Source organism: Megalops cyprinoides, chromosome 14 (assembly GCF_013368585.1).
Source record: "Megalops cyprinoides isolate fMegCyp1 chromosome 14, fMegCyp1.pri, whole genome shotgun sequence".
Lineage (NCBI taxonomy): Eukaryota > Metazoa > Chordata > Actinopteri > Elopiformes > Megalopidae > Megalops > Megalops cyprinoides.
Genome location: NC_050596.1, coordinates 13,670,442 through 13,682,509, shown reverse-complemented (window position 1 = coordinate 13,682,509; position 12,068 = coordinate 13,670,442). Strand labels below are relative to the sequence as shown.

At 45.9% G+C, this 12,068-nt stretch overlaps 1 protein-coding gene across 4 annotated transcripts in view; it reads left to right on the top strand.

The window, feature by feature from the left end:
* The window catches only part of itsn1 (intersectin 1 (SH3 domain protein)), a 53,036-nt gene that overhangs the window by 35,521 nt on the left and 5,447 nt on the right, over positions 1 to 12,068 (top strand). For all 4 annotated transcript variants that reach the window (XM_036544823.1, XM_036544822.1, XM_036544821.1 and 1 more), the window contains 10 exons: positions 326 to 645; positions 1,309 to 1,465; positions 1,955 to 2,160; positions 2,331 to 2,413; positions 2,670 to 2,836; positions 3,630 to 3,675; positions 4,291 to 4,412; positions 5,013 to 5,136; positions 5,747 to 5,938; positions 11,306 to 11,427. In XM_036544823.1, coding sequence (XP_036400716.1) covers positions 326 to 645; positions 1,309 to 1,465; positions 1,955 to 2,160; positions 2,331 to 2,413; positions 2,670 to 2,836; positions 3,630 to 3,675; positions 4,291 to 4,412; positions 5,013 to 5,136; positions 5,747 to 5,938; positions 11,306 to 11,427 — 1,539 coding nt within the window. The remainder of the gene's footprint in view (positions 1 to 325; positions 646 to 1,308; positions 1,466 to 1,954; positions 2,161 to 2,330; positions 2,414 to 2,669; positions 2,837 to 3,629; positions 3,676 to 4,290; positions 4,413 to 5,012; positions 5,137 to 5,746; positions 5,939 to 11,305; positions 11,428 to 12,068) is intronic.

Genomic DNA, 12,068 nt, shown 5'->3' with positions numbered 1-12,068 from the left:
ATGGAATGGAATGTTGGTATGTGGAGTGGACTCTCGATTTTGGGGTTGGAATTTACTCGCAGTATGGAACATGATCACGGAGAAGCTTGCTGCTTTAGTGTTGCCCAGTGTTGCCTGTCTGTTTCATCTCTGCCATCAGCACAGTTTCAGTTTCATTCTTAATAGTGAAGAATGAAGTGTTTTTTTTGTTTTTTGTAGACCCACTTGTCATGAGGGACACCTTCAGTCTGTCTCTGTTTAGGCTTCCTCCGTGTCCTCTCTGCTGACTCAGTGTCAGTTAGTGACTGGGATGACCTCTGACCCCAGTCTCTCCCTCACCTGATAGGTTGACGAGTCCCAGACGGGCGAGCCCGGTTGGCTGGGCGGGGAGCTGAAGGGAAAGACGGGCTGGTTTCCCGCCAACTACGCCGAGAAGATCCCCGAGTCGGAGGTCCCCGCTGGCCTGCGAGCGACGGCTGTCCAGGGGTCCGTCCCCAAGCTGGGCACCCACGCGCCGCCCACCCCCGCCGCCGTCACACCCACGCCCGCGCAGCCTCCGCCCGCCGAGGCCACCCCGCCCCCCGCCGCCACGACGACCGCCGCCACCCCCGCCGCCGCCTCCACCTCATCCTCCTCCTCCAGCAACTGGGCAGACTTCAGCACTACGTAAGCCCCAGCTCTTCCTCACACACACATCACACACTCTGCCAGCACGTCAGATGAGTCACGCTTGAGTCACACACGCTCACTTTGCAGGCGATGTTCATTCATTCTCTCTGTCAGTACCACTCTTTACCTAAGGGAGCAATGCTGGCAGTTTCAGTGGATCAGCTGTGAGCATGCATAATATTATTTAGTCTCAGGACACAGCTGAGTTTCATAAAGAACTGGCCCTGGAGAGACTAGCAAGCATATTAATTGCCGTCAGATTTTTCTGCTTTGACAGTGATAACATTACTTGTCACCTTTCTATTAAATTACATTACTGGCATTTAGCAGATGCTCTTATCCAGAGCGACTTGCATAGGTTACAATTTTTACATGTTATCCATTTATACAGCTGGATATTTACTGAGGCAATTCTGGGTTAAGTACCTTGCCCCAGGCTACAACAGCAGCGCCCCAGCAGGGAATCAAACCAGCAACCTTACAGTTACGAGCTCTGCGCCTTGCCACTAAGCTCCAGTGCCGCTCATCAAATGCCCCTTGATTCCACTCAAAGCACCTTACTTACCGTAGACCTGCAGTTGATGGGTAGGGAGAGCCAATGGAAGCTGTCATATAAAGGGAAATTAGGGTATCAGATTGTATTAATTGAACACTCCTCAGGTGGCCGTCCACAGCGGAGAAGACGGATGGGGACGGCTGGGACGCCTGGCCCACGCAGGCCTCCCTCTCGGTCCCCAGCGCGGGACAGCTGCGTCAGCGCTCCGCCTTCACCCCCGCCACCCTCACAGGCTCCTCCCCGTCGCCCGTCTTGGGACAGGTACACTGCAGGGAGAGAGAGGGAGGTCATGATTTTTAAAGTGAAATAACTGTTATATAGTAATACCTGTCCTGTTCCTGTTCACCTGCTCCTTTCCTCCTCCTTTTCCTCTGTCTCCCTGTCTCTTTGTCCCTATCTTCCCTCTCTCCTCTCTCTCCCTGTCTCTTTGTCCCCATCTTCCCTCTCTCCTCTCTCTCCCTGTCTTTCTCCCTATCTTCCCTCTCTTCTCTCTCTCCCTGTCTTTATCCCTATCTTCCGTCTCTCCTCTCTCCCTCTCTTTATCCCCATCTTCCCTCTCTCCTCTCTCTCCCTGTTTCTTTGTCCCTATCTTCCCTCTCTCCTCTCTTTCCCTGTTTCTTTGTTCCTATCTTCCCTCTCTCCTCCTTCCTCTTTCTCTTTCCTTCCTTCTCCCCCCATTCCCTTCTCCTTCCATCTGTCTGTCTGCTTTCTCTCTCCCTCCCTCCCTCTCTCCTTTTCTCCTTCTCGCAGGGGGAGAAGGTGGAAGGTCTCCAGGCTCAGGCGCTCTACCCCTGGCGTGCCAAGAAGGACAACCACCTGAACTTCAACAAGAGCGACGTGATCACGGTGCTGGAGCAGCAGGACATGTGGTGGTTCGGGGAGGTGCAGGGCCAGCGGGGCTGGTTCCCCAAGTCTTACGTCAAGCTAATCTCGGGCCCCGTGCGCAAGTCCATGAGGTGAGCCCCCGCTGTCCGGCCGTCCGGCCAGTCGTCTGTCTTTGCTGCAAGAGAGAATGGCAAATTGTGCTCAATGGCGCCAGTGTAGCACAGTGCCAAGGACACTGATAGGTGGACGGCGGCTGTCCCAGTGTGCATCTCTGACCGGTGGCTTCCTCTCTGCTGTGCAGCATTGAGTCGGGGTCGTCGGATAGTCCCCCCAGCGTGAAGAGGCCCACACCCTCCCCTAGCAAGCCGGTGGAAGCCGGGGAAGGTGAGTCCTGGGACGGGTGCAGGAATCCATCTGCCTGCAGTCTCTACCTGTTACAGCCTACATCTGTACTATGCCATAAGAGCTAGAGCTTGTTATGCTTAAATACCATTATATCAGTATTCTTACAGTTACAAGAGTGTGTGTGTGTGGGTTTGGTTGCATGTTCTATAACTTAAATATTCTACGGGCTGTTGGGATCTCTTTGGTTAAAATGTGTGTTTGTTCTCTTTTTTCGTGTGTATGCGTGTGTTCCCAGAGTTCATAGCCATGTACACGTATGAGAGCAATGAGCAGGGTGACCTGACGTTCCAGCAGGGAGACGTGATCGTGGTGACAAAGAAGGAGGGGGACTGGTGGACCGGGGTGGTGGGGGACAAGACCGGCGTCTTCCCCTCTAACTACGTCAAGCCCAAGGACGCAGAGGTGAGTCGCGTTCTGTTAGCAGGAACCAGAGCGAACGGCTGATTTTGCCTGCAGTGTAAATTTCACACTGGCGCTAGAAAGCATGTTTCCACACAGAGATTTAGTTCTGTGTTCTAACATGCAAGGGTCTGTATTGGAGCCGTAGACTCTGTGTCCTTTAAGACCACATGGAACACAGTGACAGATTCTCAAACTGTGGAAGTCATAAACTTGTGTGGCACAGCTCTGGAGCTGTAGCTGAGTTTATCTCCTCGGTCTATTACCAACCGTTATCACTGAATCCATTTTGTTAAATGGGCAGTTAATTTATACATCCTTTTAGCCCTAGTAAAACACCCTTTCCTGAGGGTGTGATATAAACCACATGACAGACTGTGAAGCAGGCTGTAATGTTTCAGAAACCACATGTAGTCTTCCCCGTGTATTAGAAATACCTGGTGATTTCTCATAGGCTATGATTATGTTATTTGCATATTAAACAGATATTGTAATAAGCCTTTAACAGCAATGAAACAGTGATGCTTTTTTTTCCTCAAATTTTGGTTTCAGCAGAATTTCAGCAGTGTTCATTTTTGTTGCATTCAGACTTAAAGCTGAATGTGTTGTATAAATGTACAGTGAGAAAGGAAACAAACAAGAAGAAAAGATGAATAATGTGACCCTAATACCAACAAATTCCACTATGAATTGTTACACATAATCCCCCAGCTCTTTCACCACACTGAGGGTGGGGGGGTATAGTATTGAGGATCTTCCACGAGACGGTTAGCTGTGAGTCTCCCTTTCCCTCCAGGCCCTGGGACCCGCCGGGAAGACCGGGAGTCTGGGAAAGAAGCCAGGTGAGTGGAGGTGTCGGCAGGATGCTGTCTCCCTGGATACGGCCCAGCGGGGCGGTGAAACACCACGGCAGGAGCTGTGTCAGGGAGCAGCGTGCCATTCTCACTGCTATAAAGCATGTTCTTCTGCCAGCTCGACTTCAGGGGAAAATAAATCAGCAGTACCCTTGCGGCTGCGTGTACCGAGAGTAAAATGCTCGGATTTTCTAAATGGCAGAAAATTGTTTTTAAATTGCCTTTATTCAGTTCTTCTGTTTTCTGAGAAGAAAGCTACAGGCCGCACAAGTGTTAGCAGTGGGGTGACAGTACAGTATAGTGGTAAGGAGCAGGGCTTGAAACCAGAAGGTTGCTGGTTCAATTCCCCGCTGGAGCACTGCTGCTGTACCCTTGGGCAAGGTACTTAACCCACAGTTGCCTCAGTAAATATCCAGCTGTATATATGGGTAACGTAAAGACTGAAACCTATATAAGTCACACTGGATAAGCAACTGCTGAATGACAATAATGTAAGTGTTTTGCGAAAAGGCATTTTAACAAACCTGTTTCTACTCCTCCCACCCTGTCTCCCTCTCATGTCACCCTCTCGCCCATTTTCCCCGCCCCCCTCTCTCGTGGCAGAGATCGCCCAGGTGATTGCCCCCTACACGGCCACGGGGCCGGAGCAGCTGACCCTGGCTCCTGGCCAGCTCATCCTCATCAGGAAGAAGAACCCCGGGGGCTGGTGGGAAGGGGAGCTGCAGGTACCCGCAGCATGAAGTCCTCCACAGGACAGGCCTGAACACTCTATAAAGGCCGTATCTAGATACCTTTTACTACATTGCCTGTCAGGGTCTGTCTACCAGGAAGGACAAAGACCATTAAGACAAGAGCACATTTTTTTGTTATTTAAGCTGAGAGACTCTTTAGATAGCAGGTTGCTGTCTAAAGTAGGTCTTTCAAGCACAGGGGGATTGGATTAATCTGAACACTGATTATGCACTGTTTTGTATTTTCACTCACTCCCTGTCATCATCATTTTTGACACAGCAAGCAGTTTGTTTTGTTGTTGTCATTTAACATTGATGTTCCTCTTATTTGCATGTCAGATTTCCAGTGCTATACACACAACTAAGGGTACAGGAAAGAGAATGGAGTGCCTGCATGCTGTCACAGTGCTGCCATACATGCTGTTTGGTCTAAATGCGGCACTGATACTGTATCGGCCTGGTTGGTTTCTGTCACCACAGCTTTTAGGCTCTGTTCACTGCATGTGTTTCTTCATGTGACTGCTTGTCATGGGCCTGTGATGCTCTCTCTGTCAGCGTGACTCATACCCCCCTCCCACCTTCTCTGCTTTCCAGGCCCGAGGAAAGAAGCGTCAGATTGGCTGGTTCCCAGCCAATTACGTGAAGCTGCTGAGTCCCAGCACCAGTAAGACCACGCCCACAGAGCCCACGGCACCCAAATTGCCGGCACCCAATGCAGGTATGGCACAGGTGCTGCCTTACACCCTCGATCTGTGCAATTTTAGATATCTCTGTACACACTGAGTTATTTTTCATTGCTATAACTGCATTTAAATGATCCCAAATAAATGTCAAATAATTTAAAGTATAACACAGTATTTTACCTTCGCCAGTGCTGAGCATGAAGGCACAGTGCAGAAGTGAAGTTATGACTCCTTGCCTGCTGTGTGATATTCCTAAAAGTGTTTAATGGATAAAAGGCCTGTGAAGAGTATGCTGTTTTATAGGTTAAACACTTGGGGGCATCAGACAGTGTTCACAGTGATTTTCAAAGATTTCATAGTACAGTGCATGCACTTGTGTTATTTGACTTAAGTGCAGAAGGTGGAAAGTCTGAGAGCAGTGTTAGGAGCACAGTCTTCTATTCCAGGTTAATTATTCCTTCCTGCTCCCCATCTCTCCCTCTTGTTTCTTTCTCGCTCTGATTTCCTCTCGCTTTCTGCTCTCCCTCCGTCTCACTCTTCTTCTGTCTCCCCCTCTCTGTCTCTCTTCCTCTCACCCTTCCTCTCCCTCTCTCTCTCCCCCTCTCCCTTTCTCTTCCTCTCTGCCTCCCTCTCTCCGTCTCCCAGTGTGCCAGGTGATCGGCATGTACGACTACATCGCGCAGAACGACGACGAGCTGCCTTTCGGGAAGGGCCAGATCATCACCGTGCTGAGCAGGGAGGACCCCGACTGGTGGAAGGGGGAGCTGAACGGCTCCGTGGGCCTCTTCCCCTCCAACTACGTCAAGCTGACCACCGACACGGACCCCAGCCAGCAGTGTGAGTACACGCGCGCCAGGCCCCTCTGAGCAGCGGCCTGTAGCCGTCCCATTCATTGCTCACCTGAAACACAGCAAAGCCAGGGGAAACCATGACAAAAAGGGGGCGCTTTCTCAGACAGTTAGCTGCAGGGAAAGTCTCCGTCCCTCCCCCCTGCCCCCCGGCCTCTTTGAAGATCTTCCAAAATGCATCATTAAAGTAAATTTTCCTGTCGATGTGCCCAGTCCTGGCCTCACCACATGCTACTGTTCCTTTGCTGTTAGACCCACCCCTTCCCTTTGGTGTAGCACGAAGAGAACGTTTTGTCATCTGTTCTGTGTCGTACCGTGTTGTGTGTTGTGAACATGTCCACCTGTTTGTTTCCTTTGGTTTCTCCTAGCTTGTATATTTGCATATTGTTGTTTTTTGTTTTGTTTTTTTTTTTTTTTTGGGGGGGGGGGGTGGGTTATTTTTGTTTATTTTTTTTTTTTCTTATGTGCTGTGTTTTCCTCCTCTCTCTAGGAATCATATGTTGCCCATTTCCCACTCAGCCTTGAAAGTCCTCAAAGAGACCCACTATCCCCTATACACTGCCCCGAGGGATGATGGGAGATCCAGCCCCTGATCATGTGACACCTGCATGATCGGCAACTGGCCCTCTGGCTAGAAGAACACACAGAGTAGTTACCTCATTTTTAAAGCATAGATGCACGCAAAACCGACAGACGACCTCCTCTGCCTATTATCAACGATGAGATAAATTCATTAATAAATGAATTTGATTTTATAGGATTTCAAATTAAGGGTTTTTTTTTAATGATAGTAAGTGATGGATAGTAATTGAGAGCCTGGATAGTGGGTCTTTTTGTGGCTTTCTGTTAACTAGTTTTATCAGTCTTTCTTTTTTTGTGTTGTTGTTGTCAGTGTTGTTGGTTTAAAATATCCCCGAATCATGTCAATGAACAACAACAACTAAAGAAAGGGCCACTTAGCCAAATGGCTTCCATTGGATATTACCCTCCACCCTACCTGAATAGTGCCCAACCCCCCCATCCTTGCTCCCACCCCCCCTCACTGCCACCCCTCAGCCCACAGCTCCACAGAAAGACCCACTATCAGCAAACAAACACTGCATGTGGTTAGAGTGTTCATGGTGCGCCCCATTGGAGATCTCACCTGGAAAACTGTGCCTCTGTCACATGGGCAAGTCGAGGAGTTCAAAGGTCACCGGCCCAGAGAGGGGAAGACTCAAGCCCTTGGGGGGGGGTTATGGGAGGGGGTGTGCCCAGGAGTCAGCCTCGGTTCCGGAGCGAAGCAGGCCATCCAGAACTGTCCGTCAACTTTCTGTGGGCAGGGCGGAACTCCTCCACTTGTCCAGTCAAATGTCTCCCTCTGGTCTTTCCTTTACTGTTTACTTTCCCCTACAAGCGTTTTTTTGGTTGAATATTTTTGCTGTATGTGTGCTCGCTGCTCTGTTTTGTAGCATTTGTGTGATGGGGTAAAGATTGGTGTTTTAAACCAAATACCTCTTGCCACCACAGAGTGAGATGGGGGTAAAAGCACAGTGAAACATGCACACGTACACAGTTTGTGTTAATAAGGGTGACTGTGGTTCACCCCTTCACAGTGTTTGAGTTTTAGGTTCAACACTTTATTTTTTGGGGGGTATTTTCATTGAAATATGTAATTAATTGTCCAGGAAAAGGGTGAGGTGGTTATGTTTTAATCATTTTATATTCATGAATTCAAACAGTTTACATGCCTTTTTTTCTTTTTTTTTCTTTCAAATGTTAAATTTTGAAAATATCTTTGAATCGTCACACGAGTCTTTGAACTCTATATCCCAAGTCCCTCTTTGATGACCTAGTCTATTTTTTATAAACAATTGACTTTGTAATAAATAGTGTTTTTTAATATCTACGAAATGTAGCATTTTATGTTTTTTTTCTCCCCGCTGAAGATGAAATGTAGTTTTGAAAGAGACTTCTGCCACAGTTCCTGGGAGACCCGACTGTGCAAATTGATTGGCATAACACCACACCCATTTATCTCATGTTACTCATTTCTTTTGGAGTCCCTTAACTGCTCTGTCATGGGGAAATAGCTTTTTAAATGAACAATAAAATCCAACCTTTTTCAAAAAGACAAAGAATGTACTTAACATGAAAATAGTCCTACCCTCCAATTCCACTGTTTACAAAAGGAATGGTGAAACCATGTAAAGACAGGTATTTCCACAAGTGAAGTCCGTTAGTGAGCTTCCTACCAAGTGCTGTCTGTTTCAAACAAATGCCACACGCAGAAGGTCTGTGTTGCCTTTATCAAAGTATTTTATTCCTCGTACAGTAAAGCATGGCATTCATTTAAGAAATATATAGCATTATACTGGTATATCATTTTTTTCTTTTTTTATTTGTTGCATAACAGTATTGTCATTTTAATGTAATTCTTTCATGGTAATTGAACTTCCTGTGTACAGCTGCACCTTTTTTATTTTTGTTGTTTTTTGATTGGTTTCATTGTTGTGATGGTGTTGGGGTTTGCTGCTCTGTGATTGGTCGGTTGGACTTTCCATCATTTCTTGAGACCCCCCCCCCCCCCAAGACATCTGGGACATTTTATACTATGACCAGCCTGGGTTGGCAAAACACAAAAATCCCAAGCCACAGATGAAATGTGTCATCTATATATATTACTCTCTATGAATAAACTGGTGTATCTCCACTTTGCGATGCACACAAGCAGTCAAAAAAGGAAAGGAATAATAAAAAAATCCTATTCCATTTGCACTTGGTTACTGAAGCATTTCATCAGAAGTGAATGTCGAAAATGATATATCCAAACAATCCATAGCTTTAACAAAACTGTAACACAGTCTTTATAGAAAATGAAATGTATAAATACCTATTAAAAGGCTCAATGGCAATGGTAGATGTGTGCTTTTCTTCGGCTGGTTGAAGGCCAGGTTGGAGTGGGGGACCAGAAATACACTGGTACTGCACAGTTAGCTTTCACAACACACAACACATCACTGCCCTTGAGATGTTAAAGGAGCACCAGGCACACATTTCTGAGTGAAAGGATTATGCTCAATGTAGCTTTTAGAACTGTAGTCTTTTTTACGTGGATACCTTACTGTTAACACTTCATTTACTCGGACTTACTGTAATCATCAGACCTAGATTTTTCTTGCTCAAAGACAAACTTTAAAGAGACAGGATGGTCTACTTTCATAATTGTAAATGGGAACAGATCAGATTCCTAGGTGGGCCACTAAAGAGCACCTAGGATACCATACCTGGTTGTATGCTTGAGTGAGGTACGTTACCTGACAGCTGTAAAAATGGGTAATATGGTGAATGTAAGTTGCCCTTAATTCTTAAGTCACTGTGTTATGAGATGAAGGATGTATTACAAAACATTCTTGTATCACACGTTTTATTCACAAACAGTGCAACATTTTTTCCACAAATGTTAGTACTTGGCTCAAGGATATCAAGGATACCAGTTCAAATCAACTTCCACCTGAATAATGGAACATTTAACTGCTCATATTCAGCACCCTTTTTTGAAATATATTTAAATTTTGAATATTTCCATTTAGTCAGCAGCACAGCTGTTGTTTGATTGGCCAACAGTAGGACAGCTGTGTGGTGCAGTGATAAGGTACAGGCCCTATAACACAGCTGTTTTACCTTTGGGCAAGGTACTTCATGCGAATTGCCTCAATAAATACCCAGCTGTATACATATATAACAAAAATGAAAAGGTGTGTATGTCACTCTGGGTAAGAATGCCTGCCAAGAAAAAGTAATGTCATATTTACGACATGGGCCAGTCAAAGACATTGGGTATTTTCCTCAGAAGCAATTATAGCCAGAGTGCAGCTGGCATTGAATAAAAATAAGACCTATTAATAATCATTTGATATTTTAGAGGGGAAATTGACATTAAAACAGATTACCATTGGTGAAGGGCTGAATGTTCTAATCATCCAGGAGACTTCCATTCTGTTGGTTCATGGGTATGTTGCATAGATCCACTAGTCTTAATGTTCTCTACTGGTCTGATGCTTTGAAGACATTGAGAGTAATATTAATGTGTCCATATAGTATAAAGATGTGTGGACCTGTACTGTGCTTGTAAATTAATACCCATGAACTTTGACCCTTTATTTTGAGGCCAGATGAATGAATTCTGTACATAGAATACTCTATACTAGGTGTTGATAAAGTTCCAGAGTTTCCATGCCAAGACCACAACAGTAGCAAGCTAGTGAGATCCAATCAGGAGCTAAAAAATGTGACCATACTTCTTAAACCATATCCTTCTGGTCCTGTTAGTTGTGGTGCAGAAATACAATAGGCCTCAGGATTCAGTGATTGGTTGATGAATGGCATCTAGTCCATTCATGCTGAAAGGTTTTACTAGACTTTCTCCCTTAAAATTGTATTGTTAAATGCCTTTGAACCATGTAGGTAACAGGACCTGGGACAAATCTCAAAAGAGTTTTTCTGCGAGTTCCACAAGCGCAAAACACCTAATCAGTGTTTCTCATTCTGCTCCTCAGGGCATAGTATGAGTGCTGCTTTTCCCTCTAAATGCTCTATTAATTAGGCTAGCTTCATTGAGCTGATAATTGAATATGGATCTGGATTTGATGTCATTTAACAGTTATTGGCTGTGAAAGAGCCCTTTGTGTAAGATTAAAATTAAAAATTAAAAAAAAAAAAAAAAATTAAATTTTTAAATTTTAAAATTAAAACAAAATAATTGCTGTGAAAAGATTGAGTAAATGTAATTCTTTAGTGTGCTTCTATCAGTTTATGTCCCTTTGACAAAATAGTAACACTTATTCAGCTTAATGGTTTCAAACCCTGCAACAGTGAATTAAATGAGTAATTAAATGTCAGTGTTGAATAAGCATGTATGTGTTTTCACATAAACAATCCTCAACAATAAATTTCTTTCAATGGGTCTCTGCAGCAGAGCCTGTCTTGAGCTAGGTTTCAGATCTGGATCAGTAATCATCAAACAGCTTAATCAAGCCAAGTTTTTTGGGAGTTCATTTGGAGTGAAAATCAGCACATATGCCAGGTTTCATGGACCCAGGCGCAAAAGCAGGGAGAGCAGCCTACACTGCCAGGTCCTTCCATTAGTCAGAGAGAGGCACTTCAGAGATACCGCTGGGTCAATATCTGTTATGCAGACACTAGAATTGCTCTTAGTCCCTTCTTGACCTGACATTGACATTATACCAGCGGCCAGGACCTAAGATACAGCCTTGCAGCCCTCCAGTAATTAAGAAACAAAGTGATGTGGAAAAGCAAATAATGGTAAGAGAGACACAGAGAGAGGGGTTGACCCAGGCTGTTGTCCCGTTCACAGGGTGCGCTGACCTGCACCTGCTGGACATGCTGAGCCCCACGGAGAGGAAGAGGCAGGGCTATATCCACGAGCTGATCGTCACCGAGGAGAACTACGTGAATGACCTGCAGCTGGTCACCGAGGTACTGCAACGAAAGGACGCACAGGCCTGGAGTCTCGGCAGCCTCACTGCTCCTCTTCCCCCCAGGGCTAATCCTGACTGCTCTGAGTGAATGGGAATATGTGTGCTAACCCGGACTGCTCTGAGTGAATGGGAGTATGTGTGCTAACCCTGACTGCTCTGAGTGAATGGGAGTATATGTGCGAACCCAGACTGCCCAGAGTGAATGGGGAATGGGGAATGGGGGGCTATGCGCTAACCCTGATGGCCCTCTTTAACTGAATGGTGGCACCCCATTCTGATAATCTCATCAGTTAGGTTCAGTGGGATGAGTGCTAATGGTTAATGGCCTGCAGCTAACCCTGCTGACACACAACATTTTTACAGTGTTGCAGTGGCATCACAGCTGTCGCTATGCTAACGTCACTGCAACGCTACAGACACGCTGGCTGTCATGGAAATAAATAAAGGGGACGCGTGCGGTTGATGTCACGTAGGCGTCCGGTTCACAGGTCAAACAGGCCTGAAAAAATTAAGACCTCAGTCTGGACAAAAAGCTTCATACAGTGGCATACAGATTTACAATGTGACATACAGCTTCTTACAGTTACACATTTTCACAAAATGGTGTACAGTGAGCCCCCAGGACCAGGACTGGGAAAA